This window comes from Lepidochelys kempii, chromosome 10 (genome assembly GCF_965140285.1).
Source record: "Lepidochelys kempii isolate rLepKem1 chromosome 10, rLepKem1.hap1, whole genome shotgun sequence".
NCBI lineage: Eukaryota > Metazoa > Chordata > Testudines > Cheloniidae > Lepidochelys > Lepidochelys kempii.
The window spans coordinates 31,499,217-31,511,750 of record NC_136389.1 but is presented as its reverse complement, the minus strand read 5'-3'; the positions used below and the strand labels follow the sequence as shown (position 1 = coordinate 31,511,750).

General features: G+C 47.8%; 2 protein-coding genes across 5 annotated transcripts in view; one reads left to right on the top strand and one right to left on the bottom strand.

The window, feature by feature from the left end:
* The window catches only part of SNRNP25 (small nuclear ribonucleoprotein U11/U12 subunit 25), a 33,472-nt gene extending 32,086 nt beyond the window's left edge, over positions 1-1,386 (bottom strand). For all 4 annotated transcript variants that reach the window (XM_078854607.1, XM_078854608.1, XM_078854605.1 and 1 more), the window contains exons 1-2: positions 1,200-1,386; positions 484-574 (exon numbers count right to left, since the gene is read on the bottom strand). In XM_078854607.1, the coding sequence (XP_078710733.1) occupies positions 484-574; positions 1,200-1,316 (208 nt within the window). In that variant the 5' untranslated portion in view covers positions 1,317-1,386. The remainder of the gene's footprint in view (positions 1-483; positions 575-1,199) is intronic.
* POLR3K (RNA polymerase III subunit K) lies at positions 1,196-4,019 on the top strand. Its single transcript, XM_073362689.2, has 3 exons — positions 1,196-1,536; positions 1,831-1,918; positions 3,456-4,019. Exons 1-3 carry the CDS (start codon positions 1,426-1,428, stop codon positions 3,581-3,583), a joined length of 327 nt encoding a protein of 108 aa, XP_073218790.1. The 5' UTR covers positions 1,196-1,425; the 3' UTR covers positions 3,584-4,019.
* Positions 4,020-12,534: the final 8,515 nt, after the last annotated feature.

Sequence of the window (12,534 nt, the reverse complement as noted above, 5' to 3'; positions counted from 1 at the left end):
CATTCAGCATGGTCCCTGTATGTGTGTCATTTAACATAGCAAATACATGTATGCAGGGGCAGGCCCTACACAACCCCTGAAGTAGCACATGGGAGCAGACCCACTTCTCCTGCCTTTAGCCCCTCCTTTCTCTTTAGGTCAAAGACCTGGCCAGTGAACTAAGGCAGGCCGTCAGTATGATCTTGGATCATATGTCTACTCTGCAATAAAAGACCCATGGTATGGGCATCTGTGGAGGCACCCACGCACAAGAAGGGTGGGTCTCAGAGCCCATGCTCCAGTTTCAGCCCGAATGTCTATGCTGCAATTTTTAGCCCCACAGCCTGAGCCCTGCAAGCCAGAAGCAACTGACCTGGGGTTACTCAGACTCAGTGCTGTGGCCTTTTTATTGCAGCGTAGACATACCCAGAGAGACTCCCAACACAACCCCGACAGTCAGCCTAGGGCACCGGGGATGGGGGGAGAAGCATGTCAGGGACTTACGCATCACTTCTTCATCCGCCTTGCACACCCGCACAGTCATGGCTTGGCCATACTCCAGCGCAATCTGAGAATTGATCTCCTCCACCGTGACCTGTCCAGAAAGCGAAAGGCAGATGAACCACCAGGTGCACCTTACTCCCCACAGCCCTGTTAGTGCTCTGAGAGGTGTGACGCAAAGCATCTGACACCTGCAGCCATGGGGCTCTGCCTCTTGCCAGCCTCCCCCTCCCGCCCCCAAAGGCTCTGCCCCTCCCACACCCTGCCTCCAATCTGCAACCCCCAGCTCCTCCACAGCCCTGTCCCCTCATCCCCCGCTCCAGGGCTTTTCCTCCCGCCCCCCTTTTTCCAGGGCTCTTCCTCCCCCAGTCACCACCCATGCTCCAGGGCTCTGCCCCCCATGACTGCCCCTGCCCTGAACCCACCTGCCCCCCCACGCCGGAAACCCACCCCCCGCATTCTCCAGGGCTCGGCACCGCCCCCCGGAATTTCCAGGACCCTGCGCACCCCACAGCGCGCACCCAACCACCCCCACGCTCCAGGGCGCTGACCCCGGCAGTCACGTGCGGGGGAGGAGCTCGCCCGGGCTCGGGACACGCCCCCCAGCTCCTGTCCGGCTGGCGGCCGGTCAGTGTCCGCCCCAGAGCGGGGGACGCGCTGCCGCGACGCGGCACAATGCGGGGGGCGGGGCTCGGCGCGGGGGGGGGGGGGAGCGGCACCTGCACGGGGAGGTCGCACAGCAGCGGGTCCTGCACGAGGCGGGCCAGCCCCTCCTGGAACAGCTCGAGCACCTCGGCGTGCGCCAGCTCCTCCTCCTCGGGGCCCGGCTCCGCCATCAGCCCGTCGCCCGCGGCTCGCCAGGAGGGCGGGGCCTGAGCGGGGGCGGGGCTTCCCGTGACCCGGAGAAGGGAAGAGGCGGGGCTGCGACGTGACCCGGAAGCGGAAATGCTGCTGTTCTGCCCAGCCTGCGGGAACGTGCTGGTGGCCGAGGAAGGCGCGAGATGCCACCGCTTCGCCTGCACCACGTGTCCCTACGTGCGCAACGTCACGCGCAAGGTAATCCCTCCGGCCAGTGGCAGCGCCCCCTGCTGCCGCCTCCCCTGGCGAGGCCTGTGCTTCGGTGGGCGGGGACTGCCAGCTCCTATAGCCCGCCTCCTGGGGCAGAGCAACCAATCAGAGCCTGGTGGGACGGGCCTGAGGGGGGGTCTGCTGGGGGCGGAGCTAGTCGCTGGCAGGGCGGGGCCGATGTGGGCGGGACTCATGCCATGGGCGGAGGCGCCTCCCCCCAGGCCGCCTGGTGAAATCCCAGCGGGGTCTGGGCTGGAGCCTCACGGCCTGTGTGCCCCCCAGGTGAGCAGCCGGAAGTACCCGAAGCTGAAGGAGGTGGACGACGTGCTGGGCGGCGCTGCGGCGTGGGAGAACGTGGACTCCACGGCAGGTGAGCATGGCCCTTGGGGCTCGGCTGGTGATGCCTGGTTGGCCCCGCCGCTGCGGGAGACGCTGGGCCCTCCTGGCATGGCGGGGAGCCAAGCCAGAGCTTGAGGGACAAGCTGAGCCAGGGAACAGCTCCTGGCAGGCTGGCTCCCAGCCTCCCTCCAGCACAAGAGCGGCCCTATTGGGTCAGACCAACGGTCCATCTAGCCCAGGATCCTGTCTTCTGATAGTGGCCAATGCCAGGTGCTTCAGGAGGAGTGAACAGAACGGGGCCGTTATCAAGTGATCCATCCCCTGTCATCCAGTTCCAGCTTCCGGCCGTCAGAGGCTAGAGCCATTCAGAGCATGGGGTTGTGTCCCTGCCCACCTTGCCAAATAGCCATTGATGGACCTGTCCTCCATCAACCTAACTCTTTTTTGAAACCCCTTTATAGTTTTGGCCTTCACAACATCCCCGGGTCGTGAGTTCCCAGGTTGACTATGCATTATGTGACAAAACACTCCCTTTTGTTTTAAACCTGCTGCCTATTAATTTCATTGGTTGACCCCTAGTTCTTGTGTTATGAAGAGTAAATAACACTTCCTTATTCACTTTCTCTACATCAGTCATGATTTTATAGACCTCTATGATATCCCCTCTTAGCTATTCTTTTCCGATTTGAATATATCTTTTTGAGATGGGGTGACCAGAACTGCACACTGTATTCAAGGTGGGGGTGTACCATGGATTTATATAGTGGTATTAAATATTATCTGTCCCTTTCTTAATGGTTCCTAATGTTCTGTTTGCTTTTTTGACTGCCACTGCACATTGAGTAGATGTTTTCAGAGAACTATCCACAATGATTCCCAAGATCTCTTTCTTGAGTCATAACAGCTAATTTAGACCCCATAATTTTGTATGTATTGTTGGGATTATGTTGTCCAATGTGCACTGCTTTGCATTTAACAACATTGCACTCTTTGCACTCATAACAACTCTTTGCAGTGTGCTTTGGAATTAATTTTGTATCATCTGCAAATTTTGCCACCTCACTGTTTACCCCGTTTCCCAAATCATTTATATATATCTATTGAACAGCATATTCTGGGTCTGCTTATGTGCATGGAGCTGTTGCTATTTCTGTGCTTCAATTTCCCTACTCCCATTGGGATCTGTCCCGTACCCTGCAAGATTTTTGACTGAGAAAGAAGTGACTTCTGGCCCTACCTTTCAGTGGCCATGAGAGCAGCATTAGTGCCCCGCTGTATCTTAGAAACCAGATAGTCCCCAACATGTTAAATCCATTGGCATTAGGGAGTGCTCTCAAGGACAGTGGCCAGAGTTACTGATCTACCCCTGAAGGCCCTTTAAGTTCTCCCATCATGTAAAAAGTGAGCCAGTGGACATTTTGAAATAGCTCTTGAATGGATTGTGGAAGGCTGAATTCTAGTCCTTCAGATAGAGCAGCTCTAGAAGTGAGCTCCCCTGGCAGAATGAAGAATTGCTTTGCTAGCCCTGGGAGCTGTACTCACTGTAGTTCGTCTGGTTTCTTTTGCAGAGCCGTGTCCCAAGTGTGAGCATCCGCGTGCTTATTTCATGCAGATTCAGACCAGATCAGCTGATGAGCCCATGACCACCTTCTATAAGTGTTGCAATGCCCAGTGCGGCCACAGGTGGAGGGACTAACTTTTGCTTCAGATTTAATTTCTTCAGTATCATTTTTGCTGTTTGTTTGAAAATTCTCCAGCTGGGTTCTATGAAAGATGGTAACATGGAAATAAGTGTCTCTGGTTCCAGCTGTTGCATAAAGTTAAATTAACACTGGCTGCTGCTCGTGCAGGCATTCACCATAATCTGATGGTCCAGGGGCTGAATGTTATGCGTACACTGCACATTTTCCTGATAGCAAACATTGTTAGAACAAAGAACTGCCTCTGTTTAGAGATTATATGCAAAAAACTATTTATTCAGCCGTTCCCACTGCAACGCTGCTCTTTTATAGGGATGCATTAAGTTATCATTTATTACTAACCACAGCTGTGATCTACGATTGCAGGCTAAGAAATGGCAGGAATGGTCAGTATCTAGATGGGAAACAGATAAATAAAATGTTTAAGTCGTACTATTGCTTCATTGGGTGATGCTTCCCCTGGATCAGTACTGAACTCACAGGACTGGGGCCCTGTTGTACTATGCTCTCTACAGAAACCTGACAAAGACTGTCCCCTTGCCCTAGATTGCTTATGAATGAAAGGAAAAAAAAAAGACAGGTGAAAGATGAGGGGAAAGAGATACAGCATACAAGGAGCACGATCAGAGTGATGGAGAGGAATTGTCATTTTAGTTTTGTGTTTCAATATTTAACTCCTGTCCCTGGATAGTATGAGGCCAGTGTGTGAGTGGAGGTGGCTTCTGTCTCATAAGACCTAAAACCAGGGACCTGACTGCTGGACACTAAGGATACCACAGTGCTTTTTTCAGACTTATTTAAAAAACAGGCCTTGTCTATGTTCAAAGTTGCATTGATTTAACTAACGGTGTGTTTAAAAAGACCTCCAGCAACTAGTGAAACCAGTGCAAATCCCTGTGTTGACACAGTAGGATTTAAACCTAACATATTGATGTATTTTGATTCCTTAGGGAGTTAATATAAGCCAGCTTGAAGTCAAATTAAGAGTGTCCAGTAGTTTTACTAAAGTTAAACTAGTGCCATTTCAATATAGACAGATGTTCTCCTTCTCATATTTATTCAGTGTCAAGTAACCAAGTGACTTTTCACTAGAAACTACTGCAGTGTAATGTAATTTTTCCCATCGCTGGGTTACCCTAAAATTTAGATGCCAATTAAATTAGCCTACAATGATGCTTTTAATTTAACAAAAGGGTAACAAGGTTGTGGCCCGCCCTAAAGGAATTGCCAGAGCTTTACCGGGGGCTTGTTTCTGACCTGCAGAGGGCTCCCAAGAGCAAGCTAGTCTTGCTGACCCCTGAAAGGACACGGATACAGCCTTCTGCTCAAGGATGGACACACAAGCAGAAATTCTTCAAAAACAAAAATTATTTATTTAACAGAAATAGAAGTTACAGTGGGTTTAATAAGGCAAGAAAAGATACAGCATTTAATACAGCACAATAGAATTACATTTAAGAATTGTACAATAAAGCAGTGCAACAAAATAAAAAGACTACATAGGATATCTAACACATACAGGAAATACAGTAGTTTCAATGAAACATGCATATAGGGATCCCATATACACAAAGGCTTTTAGTTTTAGTGATACAGTTTAACCCCGTACTTAATACAATATGGTGTATGTGACCTCTATATACACTTATGAAAAACCATTACCGTATTCACAGATTTAAACATTTATTTAGCATCAACATTAACACTTAATACTAAACATTTAAAATTGAGCATCCTACAAATGCTGGCCAAATGGTTGCAGGATGGGTAGGGGAGAGCTCACTCAAGGCACAGGCATCTGGCTTTATTTATAGACAGATCCATATATTCTTAAATGGTAGGTAGAAAAGAAGATCAGACTTACACTTATATCCAAAACTCCCTCTGTATCGTCTTAGGTCCTTCTGATCTGTCTTCGTTTTAGGGACTGTAGTCTCTACAGTTGCGGTCTCTCTTCGAGCTGCTGGCAAGGTAGCTGCTAGCAGGCAGTTCGTTGCCAAGGCAACCTTAGAATTCTGCTGATGATCTTTGAGACTTCTTGATCTTCTAGGTAGTGCTGTCTTGTCTTGCCACTCTTGCTCTTCTCAGTCTGCTGTCGAACTCACTATGTCAAACTTGCTACAGTCTCAGCCTGCTGGCTGTCTGCCTTATATACTGGTTGCTCGCTCAAGGTTAGCTCATTAATATAATTTGTCTGGCTCAGCCAATCTGCTTCCAGATATTAGCATATTTCATCTTCCTGTCTAGATTCTCCCCCTTTTATTAGCATATTTGTACTTCCTGTCTTGCTTCTTCCCCTCTTACATCATCCTATTTTTAGATAACTAAGCTCCTCCCCTGATGCCATCTTGGATTCTAGACCTTTCTGAGCTCCTCCCTCTGATGCCATCTTGTTTGCTAGAACTTTCCACTACTTAAATTTTCTGCATCATCCCCCATCTCCGCCATTTTGGTAAGCCATGTTGGATTTTCTATATTTAAACTATCATTAGTTTCTACTTAGAACCTTAATGTTAAAACTAATTAATATTTTATGCAAGCCAAAGTTTTCTGATACTGTCACCACCTTAATTATATCAATTGGGAAAAATTTTATGAATTTTATGGTGTTTTTAAACCCCCTCTGAGGTTTTTCTGCAAGCTTTTATTAAGGTGCTGCAAGGTATTTCAGAACATTCAGAGCAAAAATCTCTTGGTACAACTGTGCTCTGAAAAACCATCTACAGCCGTGAAAGAGAACCTGCAAGGGGCACCCGACTTTGGGGGTTCTGTCATTGGAGCTTCACTTTCACACTCAGCTAGTTTTGAAAGTGGCGCCTATGAGCGTGAGGTTTTACCTGGCCCGTAGCCAGTTGGTACGTTCTACAGGTAGCACATTTAAGATGCTGCTGTAGAAAATGACTTAGGGAAAGCAGCATATAAGTTCCATATTCATCTTTCAGTGATCTCGCATCAAATGGGACCAATTTACAAGTACAAAGATTTTTTTTTAATTGCTAGCTCTGCACATTTGCACTGGCATTAGCACATTTGTGCTTTTTCCATTTCATGGATGATCCATAAAGACTTTGCAAGCACCTTGGTCTACAGTTCTGTTACATGAGGTAGAATAACATTTAACTCCCTCTCCCAGAGCTGTGCTAGCTCTTCAGGATCTGGAGGAGTAAAAAGTAGGAAAAATCTACTTCGGCAGCAATCTGCTGAGAATCCTCATGTGTAATGTCATGGTTAGGGCCCTATCAAATGCACGGTCCATTTTGGTCAATTTCACGGTCAGAGGAATTTGAAAATCATAAATGTCATGATTTCAGCTATTTAAATCTGAAATTTCACAGTGTTGTAATTGTAGGGGTCCTGACCCAAAAAGGACTGTGGGGTTATTGTAGAGGGAGTTGCATGACACATTTTTCACGGCCGTGAATTTGGTAGGGCCCTCGGCATGGAGAAGCAGCACTCTCACAGCTTTGCTCCCTCTGCCCAGCCATGCTCCAGATTCAGAGAAGCCCAGCCACATAGCGCTCAGAGAGGAGTGCTGTGTCGACTCAACTCCCTGCCTTCAAATAGATTTCATGTCAAAGGAGAAAAAAAAAAATAATGGGTAGAAAGGCTATGTGAAAGCTGCAAGATCATTCAAGCTGCGTCAGGTAGGATCTGTTGTATATATTTACATGGAATATATGGGCCAAAGCTGTTACCATAACCCAGTCACTGTCCAACATTAAACAGTTTTAAACAAGGTTTGGTATACAGAGACCTTAGCCTGTTTTGTGCCATGCCAAACATACCATTAAAAATCCTTTTAACATTTTATTAAAGATACAGGGAAAATGGTTACAGCGTTTGCTATGTAAAGTATTGAATAAGGTTTTTGTTTTAACAACGTTCCTTATTCCCTTTCCCTTTAGCTGGAGAGAGTTTTTAGAAGGAAAAAATACTTGTTTGATACCATCTAAGAGACTGCCAATGATGGTAATAACTGTCCTTTTTGGGGAAAAGATTAGTAGTTAGTAAAGAGAGGCTGGAACTGTCATTGTTGCTGTTGATGTTAAAGTCTGATTCTGTTCCCTAAAAGGGAGAGGAAAAGAACAGCAAAGACTGAAAATGCAAAAAGAAAAGGAGTACTTGTGGCACCTTAGAAGTGTCTGTATCTGACTCTCACTTGCAGCCTCACTGCTGGAAGAACATAGGCATGGCACATGGTCTGAGACCTGGCAAAGTCATACTAGCATCAGACAGTTTAGGGCATTGTTTTTTGCCACTCTCTGGTCACAGTCTTACAGCAGTGTTACAAAATATGCAGTCTTGACCGGTTAAGCAAGATGGAAAAAGACGAGAGAGTAGAAACAGAACAGAAAAGGTGGATAAGGAAAAGGATACCTGGCATGAGACAAAGTGGAGCGGGGATTCAGAGGGACGTGGTAGGTAGGGATGGTCATCTGGCGTCCTGGACATCTTTCAGGATTGGGAGGTCTGCAGTTCTAGGAGATGATGGGGGTCACAGCCATGAGGGTGAAGCTCACTCCTGTAGCCTTTTTCTCCCGAAGTCTCTTTCTTTAAGGACCCCAAAATGGAGTGATGGGCGGAACGGCCTGTCCTCTCATTTTGTCCACCAGTTAGGCCTAATTCCTGACACCAATTTTGGTTCACTGATTGCTGATCCTGTCCTTTTCTTGTTTATCAGGCATGATGTTAACTCAGTCCTTGAGTTATATCAGTAGGCCTCTCCCTTTGGACTAATTCGTTGTTTCTATCTCCTTTGTGCACTTTTTTCCATCACCATAACATAGGTTACTGTGATATTTTATAACCTTTCACTCACTCGTCACAGTTGAACTCACAATTAGGGGAAGTTTACAGGTCCATTTATTACAGCAGATCCCTATAGTGAGCTTGGACAAAACACTTGACAAAGGCTGCAGGCATGAACGTGTTCCTAGCGGAGGAACTTGCAGTGCTTTGATAAGGTAACCTGGTTTGCAGAGTTAAACAAGGCCAGCCCAAATCAAAGGAAGGGATGGCTGAAATCAGGAGTGTGCTGGAAGCAAGGTGGATACCATCTGCTGGGCTACTGGGGGGTTTGCTGCTGTGATGGTTGAGCCAAAAAGTTCATATTACACTCAAAACTCCATTAAAACATTATAAAAGTTGCAAAGTTGAGCACTCAGAAGTTAAGAAATGCCAGAATTAAGGTGGTTTGTGCAGCCTTAATTTGGTCCTTGTGTGCCTATGCCTTATGATGGTCTTTAATCACCTGAGCACATACTATATTTTCCACAGGGCCCCTGTCTCAGTCAGGGCCCAGGCTGGATGTGCTCTGGGGATGAATCAGGGTTGCAAAGTGAAGGAGTCTTAGTATGGTGCTCTTTGCTGTCACAGGCAGCAGGAGAAGCTGACTAATGAGAGGGCATCTATGCCATAGGCTCAGCAGGTTTTGATTCAGTGCTAGGTCCCGAGATCCAGGGTGTTACTTATCAGCTCTGTGTTCTTGGGGAACCAGGGCACAGTACCCAGCCTGTCTGACTCATGAAAGACCTCCCCTCCGAGCCTCTGCTTGAACCAAAACCGATCAGAAGAAAGACTTATGAAAAGGCAGTGGAGACCCACCTAAGCCCCTGGGACAAGGGTGACAGGATTAAGGCAACTCACCTAGTCCCATTTGCATCGAAGATGGGACAAGGCAGCATCTCCATTATCATACAGAATGGAGAACAGAGATTCCAAGGCAAGAACTGCATGGAACTCTAGAACCAGAAAAGCAGGGAAGCACTGCATGATGGGGGATCTCTGCTCCAGATGTTAATGAACCCACAACTGCACACACCCAGCTCAGTAGTTATCAGACCAATTCTAGTAATAAATCCTTTATTGGTATCCAAAATAGTGAAGCTCCCTAATTGCATTGTGAGCTCCCTCCAAGGAACACTGCCCATAGCCAGAAATGATCAGCTCCCATTGTCTGGCCTGAACAAAACAACTTTGGGATACTCCCCTGAGCTATCAGTTTACATATAAACAAATCTAGTGTTCTCCGTTGAACTGTTATTGTTTCTCTACAAAAACCCCTACCCATGCTCAAGTAAGCGTTCTGATGCCCGGATCCAAAATCTGCATCAGTTCCATTGGGACTTCAGTATCTCCTGACTGATCGTGCTGGGGACTCTGCCTGTCCCCAGCACTCTGGACCCTCAGCTACCATCGCCTGGGACCTCCGATCGATTCAAGCTTCATGGAGTCGTGAGAACTCAGCTTTCTCTCTCAGTATAGCCTGACCTTGATTTGTGTGGTCAGTTATAGTTTTCTAAACCTGACTTTCATAATCAAATTTAAGCTAGATTTAATGTTACAACTGGTTTGTTTGTATGGTTATTACCTGGCAATAAATAACTTTCATGGTTAAGCTGGTTGCTTCTCTCCCTCTCTCCCCCTTTTGGGTGTTTTTGGCTTCCTCATTCGTGCTGCAGCAATGCTCCTCGTACCTAAGCTAAAAGATCCCTGCAGTGCCCAAAAATCCAGTGGGGGTTTGCTCATCAAATGTGTTACTACCTGAACAATTGTAACGTGAAAGTGGGGACAGGGATGTGCTGAACCTGGGACATATGAGGGTGGCAGCCTGGAAGTGCAGCTCGACCCAGCCTGCTCCATTGTGCTCTATTCGGGTGCGGTGCCCAGGGCATATGAAGGTGACAGCCTGGAAATGCTGCTCAACCCAGCCTACTGAGTCCAGGGAGATATAAGGGGTAAACTTGGGAGTGCTGACTAACCCGATCCTCTCAGACACGCTCTGTTAGTGTGTGTGTGTGTTTGTCTGATTCTGGGGAACCTAGGTCCTGCAGCATAGCTCCAGTGGGAGGGGACTTGCAGGGGGGAGAAGTAGAGCTCTGTATAAGAACACAAGTGATACAAGCAGTACATTGATAGTACAGACCCCCCTCCCCCCACACTGGAAAAGTAACCCTAATAAATGAAAAAAGAAAAGGAGGACTTGTGGCACCTTAGAGACTAACCAATTTATTTGAGCATAAGCTTTCGTGAGCTACAGCTCACTTCCTCAGATGCATATCGTGGAAACTGCAGCAGGCTTATATGCATCTGAGGAAGTGAGCTGTAGCTCACGAAAGCTCATGCTCTAATAAATTGGTTAGTCTCTAAGGTGCCACAAGTCCTCCTTTTCTTTTTGCGAATACAGACTAACACGGCTGCTACTCTGAAACCTAATAAATGAGCATACCCCAAAGTAACAGGCAAAGCTGGTAACAAGCGGTAACCTCTCGGGTAGTCAGAGCATTGGCTGAGGGAGGCCTAGAAATGGCAGGCACTTCTCAGAAAAGAGCACTCCAACAAAGGAATATTAGGAGCACCTCTGGCATGTTGAATGTGTTTTGAAAAACCTGCAGCCTGATCACTTCAGTTGCATGCCTTTCTCCAAAGACACTTAACATGCCCATCGTTTACAGGCATAGCTGCCTCACAAGCTGGGAAGTTTTAAAGCCTGGAGATGCTCTGTTATAAGGATGGTGCTCTGACAAGGAGGTAACTAATTACATGATCACATACTGTTGCCTCATTCAGTGCACCACGATGGTGCTTTCTCCCTGTTGTTCAATGTGTGGCTCCTGCCTTATTTACTGCACACTATTCAAACCCGCTCTGAAGACAGAATTATTTATTAATTTATTTTCACCCCACCCCAGCGAGGTGAGGGGATGGAATGATCCCAGGTTTGCGGATTGAGGCACAGCAATACGCTGTGAATGAGTGGGATTGGTGGAAAAGCGTAGAGGAGCCTGCCTGACCATGTCAGTATGGAACCCGGGCTGTGATCCCGTAGAATTGCTGATGCTTTGTTGGACTTTGCTGTGGAAGATGAATCTGGCCACATGCGGGTGAAGAGACCACTCACAGTGACATGTAAACAAATTGCTCAGGAGGTCTGCTAGGTTGTTCTGTATGCCTGACAGATGCTTCAAGATCTATTGAACTGGCAAGATTGGCTCCCAAGGTAGAGTTGCTTCTTGACAGAGTGGAGTAAAGCAGGCATCTTCCCTGCTTCTTGAGGTGAAACATTGCTGCCCTGTTGTCTGTGAGGATGGACAGGCTGCTTCCCCTGATCTGTGATAAATTCTTGGCATGCCAGCCTGTCAGCTTTCAGTTCTCTAACACTGATGTGTAAAGCTAAGTCCTCTGAGAACCACAGACCCTGCAATTGTAGAGAAGCCAGGTGGGCTCCCTACCTCAGAGCCAAGCATCTGTCACTAGCATGAGAGGTGGCAGTGGGCAAGCAAATGGAATGCCTACACATACATTGGCTAGATCTGTCCGCCAATCTAGGGAGGTGAGGACATGGGAGGGCATTCTTACCACCATGTATAACTGATGGCATCTTGGCAAGCAGACTGATGCCAACCAGCCCTGCAGAGTTCTGAGTTGCAGTCTGGCGTATTGAACTACATAGGTGCAAGAGGCCATGTGACCCAGAAGCCTCCAACTGTTTTGTGCTGTTGTGAGCCTTCAAATCTATAACCATCTAATTGCCTGGAGCCTGAAGTGCAGAAGAAAGGCCCTGGCTTAAGAGGAATCCAATACAGCCCCTATAAACTCTATCCTCTGGACCAGGGAGAGAAGGGATTTTTCTGGGTTGATTAACAGTCCCAGAGCACTGAAGGTTGACTGGACCAGGGCAACACTGCTCTGTCCTTGCCATCTGGACCAGCCTTCAACAAACCAGTTGTCTAGATCAGTGGTTTTCAAACTCTTTTTCTGGGGACCCAGTTGAAGAAAATTGTTGATGTCCGCAACCCAATGGAGCTGGGAGTGAGGGGTTTGGGGTATGGGACGGGCTCAGGGTTGGGGCAGAGAGTTAGGGGGTGTGGGCTGGGGCCAGGAATGAGGGGTTCAGGGTGTGGGAAGGGGCTCAGGGCTGGGGCAGGAGGTTGGGGTGTGGGAGGGG